Raw genomic sequence first — 18,538 nt, 5'->3', positions numbered from 1 at the left:
AGATCCCTACTTTTTCCCCTCGAGTTATCTGCCAATTACCAGTACAGGGAACAGAGCCACACAGAAAACAACATCCAGGCCCTGGTATCAGTTTCACTGGGTAAGGAAGACAAAAATTGAAATTCTGCACTACCACAGTAGCCAGAAATTGAGGCTCCCAGATAAAAGAATGAGCCCTATATTCTGCTCAGTTTTTGCCCTTCAAGAAGGAATATGCTGAATCATAGACAACAGAACTGACAGGCAGGAAAACTCAATGAAAAGATGCTGCAAAGAGGCTAAAAAAGCTAAGCACAGCTTTTATCAGCTTCACACCACTTGGAATTCAGGGCCTGCCAAAAAAGACAAATCTTAGTAAATACTCCAAACTTTCAAGTGAAACCTCATAAGCACTACGCACTAGGAGTCTATCTGAATCTCTTGATTGCCCTGAATTCCGCCTTATGTCATATCAATCACTGATGAATCAAAGTGATCCATGTTTTTTTAACTGCCCTGCCAGAGAATATGAAATCCTATCGAAAGATAATATCATTCTGCTCCTCTATAATTTTTCATCACAATGTTAATAAAACATTACCAGGCATACTACAAAAAAGGATCAAATGATCGAAAACCCAGACAACTGAAACAGGCTCATGGATGATCTAGATATTAGAGTCATCAGACAAGAATATTACAACCATGATTAATATAACCAAAAAGTAGATGAAAACATCATGAGAACTTGAATCTGTGTAAATTTTAAGACTGAAAATACAAAATCCAAACTTAAGAACTCAATAATTGGGTATACCTGGATATTGGACAGAAACGACATAAGTGAACTTGAAGATAGATCAGTGAAAAATATCAAATCTGATACACAGTGGGGGAAGGGAGGATGGAAACTATGAAATGACCTAACATACATGTAACTGTAGTCCCAGAGGTAAAGGAGAGAATTTAAATAGAAACAATATTTAAAGAATACCAGCTTAGAAAATTCCCAAAGTGAAAAAAAAGATAGCAAACCATAGATTCAAGGCACTCTACAAATGCCATGCAGAATTACAATAAAAGCCACACATAAGTTCACAATACAATCAGGTGCCTCTTAACCACAGGATAGGTTCTGAAAAATGGGTCATTATATTATTTCATACTGTGTGAACATCACAGAGTGCACTTACACAAACCTGTATGGCATAGCCTACTGCACACCTAGGCCATATGTTGTAGCCTATTACTCCTAGGCCATAAGCCTATACAATATGTTACTGTACAAAATAACACGAGATTAAATTAAGCACAAAAGAAAATGATGCAATCAAGAGATGCTGAACAATAATCATAAATTTATTTGCAGCCATTAACTTAGCCTCAAAATATGAGGCAAAATTGGAGGTAACTAAAAAAACATAGAGAAAAATCCTCACACAGTTGAAGATTTTAACACACTTCTCTAAATTGATTACAAACCCCCCAAAATAAGGCTTTGAACATAATTAACAAATTTGATTTAAATACTAAGCACACCACACTCAATTTTCTAAAATTAACTATAAAGCAAATAACAAGTTACTCATGATTGGAATCATAGAAAAAATAATCCTAAGACCACAGTACTATTAAACTGAATATCAACAAAATTATAGCTTAAAAAAAAATCCCCAAATGCTTAGATATTGTACATTATACTATTTCTAAATAACCCATGGATCAAAGAAGAAATCACAGTGGAATTTTCAAAGTATTTTGAATTAAGTGATAAATAAAAATATATCAGACTTGTGAGATTCAGCTAAAGTTGCATTTATATGGAAATATCAGACTGAAATGCATAAATGAAAAAAAGACTGATCATCAATGATTTGAGTACCCATCTCAAGAAACTTGTAAGCATAACCAATGGACATAGACACCAGGGGGGTGAGGGCATAAACGGGAGTGGGGTGGGGGGCAAAGGGGAGATAAGGACACATATGTAAAACCTTAATCAATAAAAAAAAGTAAAGAAACCTAAAAAAAAAAACAGCAAGTTAATTAAAAATAAAAACCAGAATAAAGGTGAAAGTAGTACCCAATAGAAAATTTTTTAAATATTTAAATCTAAAAGTTGGCTTTAAAAAACTGACTGATAAGCAGAAAGCACAAAATTACCAACAGATTTTACAAAGCAGATACTATTACAAACATCAAAAAGATAATAACAATATTGTGAAAAATTTTAAGCCAAATAAGAAAATTTAGATAAAATGGACAAATCCCTTGAAAATCAAAATTTGTCAAAACTGACAATATAAAATATGAATAGTCCTATATGTCATAAAGAAATTGAATCAATATTCCCCAAGAAAACTCCAGATGGCTTCACTAGCGAATTCTTCCAAACATTTATGGATGAAATAAAATCGATCTTCACAAACTCTTCCAGAGAGTAAAACTACATCTTCCAGCTTATTTTATGAAGTCAGCATAACCCTGATGCCTAAATCTGTCAGACTTTACAAGAAATTAAAATTACTAGTCAATCTTGTTCATGAAAATTGCAAACATTATAAATGAAATATAATCTAGCATATAAAGAAGATAATGCATAATGAAGTGAGGTTTATCCAGAAATTCAAGGATATTTTGAAATCAGTAAATATGTGTCTCCTCCATCCCACCAAATTTTTAACACATATCCAACACACAGCAACTATATTCTTAAGAATTTCATCCTAAGAAAATTATCTGACAAGTATAGAGATATGTTTTAAAATATGCATTATTTCGTTTATAATAGCTTTTAAATATGCATGACTACGGAATCAGCTAAACAATTTATGTACATCTATCAGAATCCATTCAAAAGCATGTGGTTCTATAATTATAGGTATGGTAGCTGTTCCTGATATATTACTAAATGAAAGAGGCAGGATACAAAAGCAGGAATATTTCTAAGGCAAAGGCACTAATTTTATTTGAAAGTAACGAAAATTAAACATGTATCATGAGAGAACATTTTGTCTAGACACGATGAATTGCCATCTTAATTTAAATTCACAAAAATATAATGCCTAACTTGGACAATTTTCTTTAGTGGAAAGAACATTTCCTTCTCAAAATCTAGTCATAGAAAATTGCCCATGTATGTATTTTATTTACACCATAAATAGATTTAAACAAATCAACAGAAAATTTGCATCATACATAAGCAGTTATAGCATAAAGAAAAAAACAAAATACCCTAAAAGCACTAAATCGTTGTATATCAATCTGTTTTACATATATAAAACAATATAGTTTCTGCATTCAAAGTGGTAAGTTTATAGGGAAAAATTCTTTTCTATATATGAGATACACAAGAGAACTCAAAGTTCCAAAGACTATATAGAAAACTCCCTTTAATTTTAGCAATAAAACAATTTACCTTCATTAAAATAATTCCAACCCAGAGAGTATATATATATAGTAGTTTGCAAACATATTTAAGTAAGTGTTATCTCTACTGGACCATGCTAACTCAGAGTAATCAGCAGTGACTGCATGAAACAAGGTCTTGGGGAAGGAATCTGAGATATTCTGCTTAGGAAAGTGTGCCTGAAGGATTTAGCAAGATTTGCTCATGTATGGCAGGGGATAAGGGCTTAATATGTTTATCACTATTACCATCAGATCCAAATTCTTATCCTAGCTCTACGTTTTACTAGCTATATGACCTCAAAGAAGCTCCTTGAGGTCATGTAGCTAGTATGAACCCCTATGAACCTAGGCTTTGAGAAAATAAAAATCATCTCTGCTGATAATCACACTGTGATGTTTCTTAAAAACAGACAAGGCCAACAGAAGACCATCGATAACAATTTCTCTCAGGGCCATGCTACAGCTCCAAAATGACTAAAGATCTACCCCAAACCCATTCATTGCTCCTGCCTCTTAAACAAAGATGGCTATGACATCTAATCACTACTGTACTTCCACTTCATGGGTGACAGCATTCCATCCAGAGCTAGTATCTACTTACCCTGGTCTCTAACTAATGTTACCAAAAATTTGTTCAATCCCTCTTCCTGAAACTACTAAGGGTTCCTCAGGTATGTGTTCTTCCTTGCTGCAGCAAATAAACAAACCTAATGTGTTCCACTACAGATGCATCCCTGGTGGTCTTCACCTAGTGGGCAGTAGCAGTTTTATCTATATACCAACTGTATTTACCCTGGATCACTGTGAAGATTAGAGGAAATGTTATCATGTAAAATGCCAAGCATCTGCCTGGTGAATAGCAAGTGCAGAACCACTATTAGCTTCTCTCCCCTATGAGTATAAAATAAAGCTATAAACATGTAATTTTATTTTTTAATCATCTACATAGTTTGTCACTATCAAAAATCTACATCTCTGCAAAACATGCTAAATGCCAAAAAATAAGCCCCTCACTCACACAGACTGAAAGTGAAGGGATGGAAAAACATCTTTCAGGCAAATGGAAATGAAAAAAAAAGCTGGGATAGCAGTACTTATATCTGACAAAATAGACCTCAAAGTAAAGGCCATAAGAAGAGATAAGGAAGGCCACTTCATAGTAATAAAGAGATCGATACAACAAGAGGATATAACTCTGGTAAACATATATGCACCCAATGCAGGAGCACCCAAATACATAAAAAAACTCCTGGAAGATATCAAGGGAGAGATCGACAACAATACAATTATAGTAGGGACTTTAATACACCACTGACATCACTGGATAAATCCTCTAGACAAAAAATCAGCAAAGAAACAGCAATTCTAAATTACTCACTAGATCAGATGGACCTAATTGACATCTTCAGAGCATTTCATCCCAAAGCCATGGAATATACGTTCTTCTCAACTGCACATGGGACATTTTCAAAAATAGACCACATATTGAGGCACAAGCAAAGTCTCCCCAAATTCAAGAAGATTGAAATCATATCAAGCATTTTCTCAGACCACAATGGCACAATATTAGAAATAAACTACAATAAAAACATTCCAAAAAATTCAAACACTTGGAAGCTGAATAGCATTCTATTAAACAATGATTGGGTTACCAATGAAATCAAAGAAGAAATTAAAAACATCCTGGAGACTAATGACAATAAAAACACAACAATGCAAATGCTGTGGGACACAATGAAAGCAGTCCTGAAAGGGAAGTTTATAGCTCTAAAGGCCTACCTCAAAAACAAGAAAAAATGGTAATGAATCATCTAACTCTACAACTCAAAGAATTAGAAAGAGAGCAACAAGAAAAGTCCACAGTGAGCAGAAGGAAGGAAATAATAAAGATCAGAGCAGAAATGAATGACATAGAGGCCAAAACAAAACAAAACAAAACAAAACAAAACCAAAAAAAAGAACAATGAAACCAAGAGCTGGTTTGTTGAAAGGATAAACAAGATTGACGAACCTCTAGCCAGGTTCACCAAGAAGCAGAGAGAGGACCCAAATAAACAAAATCAGAAATGAAAAAGGCGAAATAACAACAGACCCTACAGAAATACAAAGGATTGTTAAAAAATACTATGAACCACTCTATTCTAACAAACTAGACAACCTGGAGGAAATGAACACATTCCTAGAAAAACACAACCTTCCAAAACTCACTCAGGAAGATTCTAAAAATCTCAATAGGCCGATAACTATGGGAGAAATTGAAGGAGTCATCAAAAAGCTTCCAGCAAACAAAAGCCCGGGCCCAGAAGGCTTCACAGGGGAGTTTTACCAAACATTCAAGGAAGAACTAAAACCTATCCTCCTCAGACTATTTCAGAAAATTCAAGAGGAAGGAACACTTCCAAGCTCCTGCTATGAAGCCAGCAACACCCTAATACCAAAACCAGATAAAGATAACACAATGAAAGAGAATTACAGGCCATCATCCCTCATGAACACAGATGCCAAAATCCTCAACAAAATTCTAGCAAATCGGATCCAGCAGTACATCAGAAAGATCATACACCATGACCAAGTAGGATTTATCCCGGGGATGCAAGATGGTTCAATATTTGCAAATCAATAAACATGATATATCACATAAACAAATGAGAGATAAAAATCACATACTCATATCAATTGATACAGAAAAAGCATTTGACAAAATCCAACACCCTTTCTTGATAAAAACTCTCAGCAAGATGGGAATAGAAGGATCATACCTCAACATAATAAAAACCATATATGACAAACCCACAACCAACTTCATACTCAATGGGCAAAAACTAAAACAATTTCCCCTAAAAACAGAAATGAGATAGGGATGCCCACTTTCACCACTCCTGTTCGACATAGTGCTGGAAGTACTAGCCATTGAGATCAGACAAGAAGAAATAAAAAGCATCCAAATTGGAAAAGAAGAAGTAAAACTGTCCTTATTTGCAGATGACATGATACTGTAAATAGAAAACCCTAAAGACTCCATCAAAAAATTATTAGACTTAATAAATGAATTCAGCAATGTAGCAGGATACAAAATTAACGCCAGTAAATCTATGGCATTTCTATATACCAATAATGAACTTACAGAAAGAGAGACTGAAAAAGCAATCCCATTTACCATTGCACCAAAAAAATTAAGATACCTAGGAATAAACTTAACTAAGAAGGTAAAAGACCTATATATAGAAAACTACAGGACACTGAAAAAAGAGATAGAGGAAGACATAAACAGATGGAAGAACATACCGTGTTCAAGAACTGGTAGAATCAACATCATCAAAATGTCCCTACTACCCAAAGCAATCTAGAAATTCAATGCACACCCCATTAAAATAGCAATGGCATATTTCACAGATCTAGAACGAACTTTCCAAAAATTCATCTGGAATAAAAAATGACCCCGAATAGCTGCAGCAATCCTGAGAAAGAAGAACAAAGTAGGTGGGATCTCAATACCAGATATCAAGCTGTATTACAAAGCCACTGTTCTCAAAATTGCCTGGTACTGGCACAAGAACAGACATATAGATCAGTGGAACAGAATAGAGAACCCAGAAATCTACCCAAACCACTATGCTCAATTAATATTTGACAAAGGAGGCATGAACATACAATGGAGCCAAGACAGTCTCTTCAATAAATGTTGTTGGGAAAATTGGACAGATAGATGCAAAAAAATGAAACTAGACCACCAACTTACACCATACACAAAAATAAAGTCAAAATGGATCAAGAACTTAAACATAAGACAGGAAACCATAAAAATACTAGAGGAATCCACAGGCAGCGAAATCGCAGACATATGTCGAAGCAATTTCTTCACTGATACTGCTCCTAGGGCAATGGAAACTAAAGAGAAAATAAACAAATGAGACTACATCAAAATAAAAAGCTTTTGCACAGCAAAGGAAACCATCAACAAAACAACAAGAAAGCCCACTGCATGGAAGAACATATTTGCCAATGATGTCACCAATAAGGGTTTAATCTCCAACATTTACAGGGAACTCATACAACTTAACAAAAGGAAGAACCCAGTCAAAAAATGGGCAATGGGCCTAAATAGATACTTTTCGAAAGAAGACAGAATGAAGGCCAAGAGACATATGAAAACATGCTCAAAGTCACTAATCATCCGAAAGATGCAAATCAAAACAACAATGTGGTACCATCTCACACCTGTCAGAATGGCTATCATCAACAAATCAACAAATGACAAGTGCTGGCTAGGATGCGGAGAAAAAGGTACCCTCGTGTACTGCTGGTGGGAATGCAGACTGGTGCAGCCACTGTGGAGAACAGTATGGCGTTTCCTCAAAAAACTAAAAATGGAACTCCCATTTGACCCAGTGATCCCACTTCTAGGAATATATCCCAAGAAACTAGAAACACCAGTTAGAAAGGATATATGCACTCCTATGTTCATAGCAGCACAATTTACAATAGCTAAGATTTGGAAACAGCCTAAGCGCCCATAAGCAGATGAGTGAATTAAAAAACTGTGGTACATCTACACAATGGAATACTACACTTGTATAAAAAAGAAGGAACTCTTACCATTTGCAACAGCATGGATGGAACTGGAGAGCATTATGTTAAGTGAAATAAGCCAGTCAGAGAATGATAAATACACATGATCTCACTCATTTATGGAATATAGTGAACAACATGGACTGATGAACAAAAATAGATCCAGAGACAGAGAGACATCAATCGGACAGTCAAACCTCAGAGGGAAGGTGGGGGAGGGTGGGGGTAAGGGGGAGAGAACAACCAAAGGACTTGTATGCATGAATATAAGCCTAACCAATGGACACAGATAACAGGGGGGTAAGGGCATGAATTGGGGGGGTCTGGGGGGGAATGGGGGAATAAGGACACATGTAATACCTTAATTAATAAAGAAATTTAAGAAAATAAAAAAAATTAAAAAAATAAGCCCAAGTAAACAGATCTCTTGGTTGTCCGTGAAATAAAGATCATACACTCTGCCATAGGGTGTCTCCTGAAAATTCTATTCAGACACTACTTCCTCAGTTTTAACACACTTTATTCTAATAAACTTTGAAAATCTGGTTTCCACACCAGAGCAAATAAGAGTCAGCAACTGTAAATAGAGAGGGATAAGTAGGCATACTGACCACAGAAAAATATAATCGCTCAACAAGGCAAGAGACAGAAAAACTGTAATTATCAAGCACAAGAACTTAAAATACTCGGCAATTTTGTTATCTTATGCAATGGCTTCAAAAAAATTTTTTGACTGAAAATCCCAGATATAAAGTACTTGAGCATATACTTCTGATATATGCATATTCATTTATAAATCATGTATTCATGTATATTATATATGTTAACTATTCAAAATGCTAATTTGTTTTAATCTTGCAATCACTAAAAATACTATTAATATGTTAAGTGAAAGTACTGTTATTGAATACGCTTCTGTTTTTTAAAATCTTGGTTTCCCAATTTGCAAAGTTCAATGTATTTTGACATTTGATTTTAAGAGCTGAAATAGTCAAAACTGAAAAACCTAGCTCACTAAGAGGCATAAATCAATATAAAAGAATATGTTGCTTACTGGTTTACTAAATCATATCATTTTTCTATTCTATCACCAAATATGCACAGGCTTTTATTAAAAGTCAGTTACCTGATGTCAATGTTATTAAAATTTTATTTTTTTTTGACATCATATATTTTTGCAAACTAAGCAAAATGTGTTACTTTTTATGTTTCAAAAAAATGGAATTCAAAGTCCATTGAAATTCTGTGTAAGGAAGATTTTTCAACATACTGGAAATACCTAAACATGTTTTCAAAATATTCTCTCCATAACATTAGTTTCTTGTGAAAAGAAGGTACTTTCTCATTTATTGGTTGAAATGTCAATTTTGCCTTGAAGAAACAACCTAGTATTTGATTTCTCAAAAATATCTGCTAGGTAGCATACTATTGATAGCTTCTTGTCAACCTGAAAAAAATCGGCATCTAGAATATTAATCTTTTGTAAAATAAAAATACATAATGCAGCTTAGAGTTCTACAACTCTTCTAAATACTTTTACAGTGAACCTCTGCTCTTATCTCAACATAAAGTATACATACTTTTAAAAAGCATTTTTAAAAGTAACTATATAATCTATATATATAAAAGTCTAAGTGACCATTCAACCATTCAACCAGTAACTATGACATGCACTGACCACCAGGGGGCAGACACTCAACGCACAGGCATGGAAACATAAAACACGCTGATGAATCTCTGAGGGAAGGGGGGAGGGTGGGAAGAGATTAACCAAAGATCTTATATGCATACTAGAGGCCGGGTCACAGATTCATGCACAGGAGGGGTCCCTGGGCCTGGCCTACATAGATCAGGCTGAAACCGGCAGTCCGTCATCCCCAAAGGGGTTCCGGATTGCGAGAGGCCGCGGGCCAGGCCGAGGGACCCCACTGGTGCACGAATCTGTGCACCAGGCCTCTAGTCTATAATAATCTATAATAATCTATAATAATCTATAATAATAAAAGCATAGTATGCTAATTAGACCGGATGTCCTTCCGGATGACCTTCTGGATGAAGCCAGGGCTGCGAGGGAAGCCCAAGTCCCTGGTGCCTGTTGGAGGCCGGAAGGAAGCCCAGGTCCTGGGTGCCTGTCTGTGGCCGGAGGGAAGACTGGGGCCTGAGTGCCAGAGGGAAGCCGGGTGCTGGAAAGCCTACTCTTGCCCAAATTTTGTGCATTGGGCCTCTAGTATACTATAAAAGAAAAAATGCAAGAACTTGGAGAAGCTCATGGTGCTATTGTTGATCTCTATATTACAGAATTCCCACATCTTTCATCAACAAACCACATTCAGCCATTGTAATCACCTAGATTTGAACCTAAAATAGTCTTAGAGCCAATCCATAATTCATATAAAAGCCAGTTCTTCCCCCTTTTGGGAGCAAAAATTAAACAGAAGTTCTAATATTTTAATTTTTATATCTCAGTTGACTTTCCTCATCAAATTTAGTAAATTACTGAACTAGTGAAGGAGCAAAAGCTTCACAACTTATATTAGGTGCAGAGGGTATGACAGTTATAGTTTATAGAATGATACTTCATTACACAGAGAAGTACTCAATGAACAATAATTGAATTGAATCAATGATATTGAAATAATGGCTCTAAGTCACCAAATGTAAGTTAAATTATGCATACATGTCATTCAAAATTATTAGATTGGGATATTTCCAAAAACAACCTTCATATATTCAAAAATTTACTGATTCAGAATCTCTCACCCAGAGATTCCAGGTACCATGAATTCTATAGTCTCTTTCAATTTTACCTACAAATGAGAGGAATTCTTAAAAAGCATATTTAAGAAGCACATACTTCAGTCTCCTAAAATACATTTACTGTTCCAATTATGAAAACCAGTGGAGCCATTAATACGTTATCCACTAATTTAAATAACTTCAAACCTTAATATTAAAATATTTTTTAATACTCAAAGTAGTAATGGAAGCAAACATCATAGACTTCATATTTAACACCATTAGTAGTAGTAGTTGTTGTTGTTGTTGTTGTTGTAGTATTGAACAAATCTACTTTTTCCATAGGTAACAAAGTAATGCTTCACGAGTCAAGAAATCACTCAACCAGTTTTTAAATGTCTATTCTGCATTAGAAAGTACAAGAGATATAAATATAAGATACATATCCATATAAACTTGGCATCATAAAAGAATCTCAAATATACTGATAGAAAATGTTTTACAGGAAGGAAAGATGAACTAATAACTATTTTCACAGGAAAGGGACATGAACTGGAGGATTCAGAGCCAGTAAGGGCATTGAAAGCTGAGGGAAATAATTTGCTACTTGCGTTAATAAAAACAAATAATTCAGAACACCAAATATAAGACAATTCGAGTAAAACAATTTAGAGAAAGTTTCCATTTGAGACTCGTAATTTATTAAGCTGTTTGTTCATCGTCACACACTTATATATAGAACTGGTACCCTTTAGCTTCATTCATAAAACCTCTCAACTTAGTCTTAAAATAAGTGCTCTAGCAAGAGAAAGAAAAATTAAAAGGAGCTATAAGTAAATGGAAAATTTGGGGCACTAGATCTTAATATACTCTTTTGTCAAAGTTAACAATTTTCTATTCTCTGGACCTTTTTCTAGCATGGCCTTTTCCCCTAATATATTCTATACCTGTCATTCTACTTTAAGTTGGAAAAGTGATAAAAGTTCACTTTGAAAAGAAATTCATTTTAGTAATTTCCTGTCCACCAGAGGGCTCCAATATTTATTTCTCCCACAAATGGAAGAGATATAACATTACAATAAATTCATTAAGTACTGAAAAAATTCAAATTATCATTATCTCATTTAATCCCAGACTAAAATGTTTACATCTGCTACAATTTCTACATTAACAGTTCAAAAGGATACAGGGCTTTTTAAACTAATTTATCACCTAAAATGTTTCAAATACCAAAATTGCTCTGCCATTATTCTCTAATTATCAATTCCTCTCAGGTAGAGTTTTCAATGTTATAGATATCATTAAGTACAATTTTAAGTCCAAAGCTCTCAAATGTTTTATATAATACTTTTATAAATACAATTTATTAATAACTCTCCTAATCCAGAAAATAAAAGTACTAGCTATCTACCAAGCCTTAGGCCTTATTACTAACAAATAGAGTAAACATTATCTTTCAGAAAACCTACAGTGATTAACATCATTCACGCTACAATTATAAACAATGAATATTGTCCCATCATGACCTATGATTTGGCTGGGGAAAAAAAAGGCAGTGAATCACTTATATAAATGCATTATAATATTCTGTTCAGATATTCTCAGATTTTTTTCACAAGTTATTATGCTGGAAGTAAATCTCAGTTCAAACTCAATCACTCTCAACAAAAGAAAAGCCAATATTTTATGAAAACACATGTATATTATTTACAGAACATATTTACAGAATGTTAATAGGAAAAGCATCAACTGCAAATTATTTTTTTAAAACAGTACAGCAAATCCATTCCCTTGGGATGCTACTCCCCTTCCAAAAAATCAACTTGCTAAATTTGGAATATAAAAACACAAAAATTTACTGAATGTTTAAAAATAAATTTTATAATGTGAGTTATATTTACAAAATAAAGATGCTAAAAATCTATTTTATTTTAAAGTGAATCACAATCATTGCCATAAGACTTTCCAAAACCATCAATTGATTTAGCAATTACTGTAGCTCAAGAATAAATTATCTCTAATGAAAACATGGCAGGGTTGCAACTTCACTGGCCCACCTCATCTCCTAAATAGGATTTTCCTATACAACTGACAAGCACCATTATCATGGAAAAGAGCGCAACATTTGTTGCTAAGTAGCACATACTAGCTGTCAGCACTTAGAAAACAGTGAAAATTTTACTGCACCTAGAAAAAATGTATGTATTCATACTTGCAAGAGCACATATCCTGATCAATTTAGAGGTATGCTGCAAGAAAAATGTCAGATTGTAGAAAGTGGTGGGGGTGGGAAGGCTGAGGCTTTTCACAGTGGTAAAATTGTTCTCACTTCAAGTCAGGAATAAAAACAAATTAACTGCCATTACTGCTATGAAGAGCTTAAAAATATGAAGCACTTAATCAACAACTTCTAACCAGTATTTACCATGTTATATTTCAAAAAGTCAAGAATTCTAGGAGCATATCAAATGAAGGTATTTCTTAAATAAAAATGTGAAGTAATAGCAAATAAAGGCTTAAAAGGCTTTTTGACATAGGGGGGGAAATCTATGGACCTTCAACAAGTTCAACAGCTAGAAAACAAGACCTAAGAAATACGCACAACAATCTCATCTGAGCTGTACCTTAGATACACTCTGAAACAGCATCAAGATATTATATGTTTATTATATAATACTGCTGTGCCCTTGCATATCACCTTTAATCAAAGGATCTCAAAGCACCACAGAATCATTAAGGCCTTAAAATAAGGTCTAGAACAGAAATAATTACATTTTATAACTGCAGCTATTAATAAAAACCTTGCCACTATTTCCCAGTCCCATGATCCAAACAAACATTAGCTTCCAAACCTTCCCTCTGACATGGAAACAGTATTTCCTAAATCATTTCAATGTGATTGATGCTATGCACATTTCAGCTTTTCGTCATCACTGGGGCTAAAGAAAGTAATGGTACTGTTTTAATAACACAAATCTATTTCATTCTAACTCTCTGATACAATAGTGCACGTATCTTGCAGGGTGCAGGATGATATAAAATGGTGGCCTAATGGAGATCAAATTTTTGCTGGAGGTGATGAGCCCAAGCACCTACCAAACAAGAAACAGCATTTCCCAGCTCAGTCCAGAGACCTCTCCAGGCAACTTCTAGAGAGGGGTGGGGAAACCATGTCCAGTTATCTCATTAAGTGGGCAGAAGAATATTCTGTGTGCACAGCAGGAGGAAAGGGAAGAGTTTTAACACTCAGGAAGGAGAGTGTAAGGTTGCTGCATGGTCACCCAAAAGGCAGAACGTTGTGGTTCCTTCACATTTAAATAGCACCTTCAATGGAAATCCAACATAAGCAAAATGTCTTTAAACCAAGGTCAAAATACACCACTTAGGGTCATTTAATTTTTTTAATTATTTTAAAATCTGTAACTGAGGTTTGCTCCTATAGAAACATCTGAGATTTTAAAATGTAATCAACAAAGTTCAATTTTACTTTTTTGGCTGGAATACATGAACACTCAAATGGAACGTAACTATGTTAACAACAATTCTTGTATAAACAAGATTATCCATCTTCTTGTTAATTGCATTATGTTTATCCCTAGGACTGCAAAATGTAATTTCACACTCACACAAACCCGCCTCCAGCACGGTAAGTCTACATGGTTACTACTGCTGGTCAACAAACTCACAAACTAGCGTTTACAAACAAAAAGAAAACAATACTTTTCGTTTCGAGTTCTCAACAGTCAAGGATCAAAGCTCAATAATGTGTTATATTAGCGTTTAAAAGTCCAATGATGTAATAGGTACTACCAAATATTTGGTACTAAAAGTCCTGTAATATTCATTAAAAGTCCCAATATAGGGTGAGCCTAGATTTGTGAAAATTCCCAAACATCTTAATATTTGTTGCCTTACTTGTTCACACTTCAAAAAAGTCACTGCAAATTCTTGTGGACTTTTTCTTGGCGAGACACACGACACTGGTCTCGCAAAGATCCAGTTTGCACCCTGTGCATTAATGAGCTCGTCGGTGTCACAGATTCCGTTTTCCTGTCAACCTCAGTCTCCGGTGGGGACACCCGCCCTCGGCTCTGCCCATTGTCACTGACGTTTTCCGAAGCTTTAAGATACAAGATACACTGTTCAGGGGCTTCTGGCAAAGAGATCTTCTCCCCTTAAAGCTGCCTCGTTTCCTGTCCCCGACTTCTCCACTTCTCCATTGCCTTTAGTGATTTGAAAAACGCAACCAAATGAGAAACCCCACACTAAAAGCACGACTTGCTAAAAGGGGGGAACCGGAACCTCCAACTTCTCCAAATCTCCCAGCGCGACGGCTTTTCCACAGTCCCATGCAAGCTCGCCCCACATCGGCACCCTTTCAGATTAAATAAGATGGGAAACCACAATTAAATCAAAGTGTGTCGTAACTTAGCCTTCACTCACCATATCCGCCGGGACATTACTGGACATCTTGCCACTTGATAAACACCCAGACGTTCACGCAAAAAAAAAAACAAAAAACAAACAAACAAAACACAACCAACAAAAAGGTGCAGAGGTCTTCAAGCCACAGAAATCACCGATAACGATGATAACGATCTCGATGAGTTCGTGATGTGCTTTCCAAAAACTAAGTGCTCTGGAGCCAAAGCCGCGGCCTGGCCGAGGTTCTGCGCGGAGGAGCGATCCCCAGGAGCCCAGCGGCGGAGCGCAGGTCACTCGGAGGGAGCAGCCCCGTCGTCGTCGTCAGCAGCGGGAGCCCCAGGACCGGCCGCGCCAGGTGGACTGCGCCGAGTGACACACGGGCACGGAGCGGCGGGAGGGGGTTAAGTGCGCCTTCCTCCTTCGTGGGCCGGCGGTGATTCACACTCGCGCCCGAGTCCAGTCCTCATGAAGCAGCAAAATGCCCCGGCTGGAGGTACACAGATAACTATGCGGCTACACATGGACGCGTGAGCGCTGAGTGGCCGGCGGGGGAAACGGCTTACCTCGCGCCGCCGGGGCCAGGGGCCGGGCCGCCCGGAGCCGCGCTCAAGGGCATTTAACTCGTTGGGAGCCAAGGCCCGAAGCCCGAGGCGACACGCGGGGGACGGGAGCTCGGGTCGGGCAGGGACCCACCGCCCCTCGGGGCTCAGGCCGCGGGCGCCTCCGGGCCGCGGCGGCTCTCGGGGCGCATCGTCTTCGCTGCTCCGCTCGCCTCCCCGGCCTCCCCTCCCCTCCCCGGCCTTGCGAGGTCCCGCGACGCCGATTCCAGCCGGTCCCCGGAAGAGGCCGGTCCTCCCTCTGCTCAGTCCGGAACGGCTTCCTCTCAGAGCTTGGTCTCGCCTCCACTTCTCAGTGCCAAACGCCGCAGCCGCCTCCTGTCATCGCCCCTCAAGCCAACATGGCGGCGGCAGCTGCCTGAACGCGAGTCGGGGACTCCGGGAGCTCGCCCCCCACTAGCGGCCGCCGCCCCCGTCCCCCTCCCGGACACCAAGTGCATCACTACGGAGGCTACCCTGAAGCATCACGGGAAGTGTAGTTCACGCTCCCTCGCCCGACTTCGAAGCCACGCCCCTCCTAGTAACAGTTGCTAGGAAAGGAAAGCTAGTTTTTGCCAAGCTGTGGCCCAGAAGTTAGGTGTGACCTGGAGAATTATTTGGGGCGGGGCGGGGGGGGGGGGAGAGGCTGGGAATAATTCTGCACAGAGAAGTTCCCTCATATACAATATACATACAGATTTAAAATATGGTTTACTTCTAAGCAGAATCATTCGTTTTAATGACAGAGAGCTCTCCACATCCTGCAATCTGAAAGCATTTTGTGTAGTGATTTCCTGAGTCTCAGCATTACATTTGGAAGATCAGAGGCAATCATTGATTTCCAATGAGGCTGTACAAGTTCAACAGGAACATGGATCTTATTAAGCAGGGAAAATGTTTGAACACGTGTTTCCTGAAGACCCAGGGCCTTAGAGCTACGATGTAATTAATTGAAATTACCAAAAACTGTAATAGTGAATAGTGCCAAAACTACATCAGGAAACAGCTACTACAAACTAAGCAAGGATTCACTCGTTTACCAGGCCAATCTCTAAATTCTATTTAACTCAAAATGTAATTGAAAACCTATATACCTGCAGTGATTAGCAAATAGCACCAAATAATACCATTCAAAACACATGAAGAATATGTCTACCCCAGATTTAGGAACAAAATGCAGAAAACACAAATGTCTCTCTGAATCCATATTCATATGTCTCTTAGTGCTTTGGCAGCATATCTTAGGAAGGTCAGTCTCAATAACACACATGTGTAAAAATGCCAGCAGACTTAGAGTCTGAAAGCCACCTCTCCAACCTATAGCTATGTGACCTCATCTGTAAGACAGTCTTGCCTACCTTCCACTTTTAAAGTAGAATGACTTCATGCTGGGAAAATAGATTACTTTGTAAGTAATAATGCATCATTTGATATGAAGTGTTACTGCTCCTTCATTCAGCAAACAACTGTGCCAGGCACTGCTAGGCATCAGGAGTGTAAAAATGTATAATCCGGGCACTGTGCACAGGGGACTCACTGTCTGACAGCTTGTCATTCCCCATAGCAACCAATCAGGTTTGTCTCATCAGGATAGAAACTCACAGGACATGTAGAGTGCCTGCCTCTTAAGTAGCCTGGTAAATTCCAAGCACTCCTCCAGCCTACCTCGTTCTATGGTGAGTTAGGTTGGTAACCAGGCAGAAGGATAGAGCAAATACCCAGAGAAACCAAAGGACAAAGTAAATAAAGGCCCAATCACACCACAATTAGGCTTCAGGACTTTGTCTAAACATTTCTGAGTCTCTAGCTACATGACTTTCCATGGCCTTGGTACTTGGTTCCTTGTTCACCATGTTTAGCAAGCAAAGAGCCCCCTTCCCAGTCCTTCAGAAATAAGGACAGTTGAAAATGCTTCAATTGACCAATGAGTTCAGAAGGAATATTGGAACACAGTTAGAAGGCTCTTGCTCACAGAGATAGTCCCCAACCTACCCCTCACACCAACTTTCATCCAATGGCTGCCCTGGCCGAGGTTTGTTGGGCCTCCATGCTACTGTAAGTAGGAAGGCAAGGAGCATAACATGGCAGGACATATGCAAGCTTCAACTCACACCTCTTTTGCTGTTTTCCAAGGGCCATGCAGCAAGGGTGTAACAACCACCAAGGGAGCCCATGACCTTGACATTTCCAACACGATGTTGCTGTTTGCTGCCAGCTACCTGTGCACTACTAGAAGAGACCACATTTTTCAAAAGCAAAGTCACTGCACCTAGCTGTGTTTCCAATCACTCTTATAAAATGGCCGAGACATTATTCTTAGTAAAACTCATTTTAACTCTTCATTCACTTGAGTTAGGGCATGAGAGCATTACTGAACACAATGTAGATTCTCTTATCTTTACTCTCTGCCTCCAGACTCAAACAGGTGAGCCAGGAGGCTGCAGAAAGAGCACAGTTGTCCACAGCAGGGAAGAGTAGCATCTTCTTTCTTTTTTAAATCTTTATTGTTGAGAGTATTACAGATGTCTCCTTATATTCCCCATATTGCCCCTCTCCACCCAATTCCCACCCTACCCCAGGCCTTCACCACCCCATTGTCTGTGTCCTTAGGTAATGCATATCTATATATATAAAAGTGTAAGCGACTGTTACAACTGGTCAACCAGACGACTGGATGACCGGCTGGTAGCTATAACATGCACTGACCACCAGGGGGAAGATGCTAAATGCAGGAGCTGTCCCCTGGTGGTCAGTGTGCTCCCACAGCCAACCTCCTGTGGCCGGCCAGCCAGGCCGAGGGATCCCACCCATGCACGAATTCA

General features: G+C 37.9%; 1 protein-coding gene across 1 annotated transcript in view; it reads right to left on the bottom strand.

Annotated features, from left to right (window-relative positions):
- Positions 1–15,279, bottom strand: part of UBL3 (ubiquitin like 3) — an 82,450-nt gene extending 67,171 nt beyond the window's left edge. Inside the window, exon 1 of the mRNA XM_054718734.1 lies at positions 15,139–15,279. Within this exon, the coding sequence (XP_054574709.1) occupies positions 15,139–15,165 (27 nt within the window). The 5' untranslated portion in view covers positions 15,166–15,279. The remainder of the gene's footprint in view (positions 1–15,138) is intronic.
- Positions 15,280–18,538: the final 3,259 nt, after the last annotated feature.

This window comes from Eptesicus fuscus, chromosome 7 (genome assembly GCF_027574615.1).
Source record: "Eptesicus fuscus isolate TK198812 chromosome 7, DD_ASM_mEF_20220401, whole genome shotgun sequence".
Lineage (NCBI taxonomy): Eukaryota > Metazoa > Chordata > Mammalia > Chiroptera > Vespertilionidae > Eptesicus > Eptesicus fuscus.
Note: the sequence above shows the minus strand (reverse complement) of the source record. Positions and strands in the feature narration are given on the sequence as shown.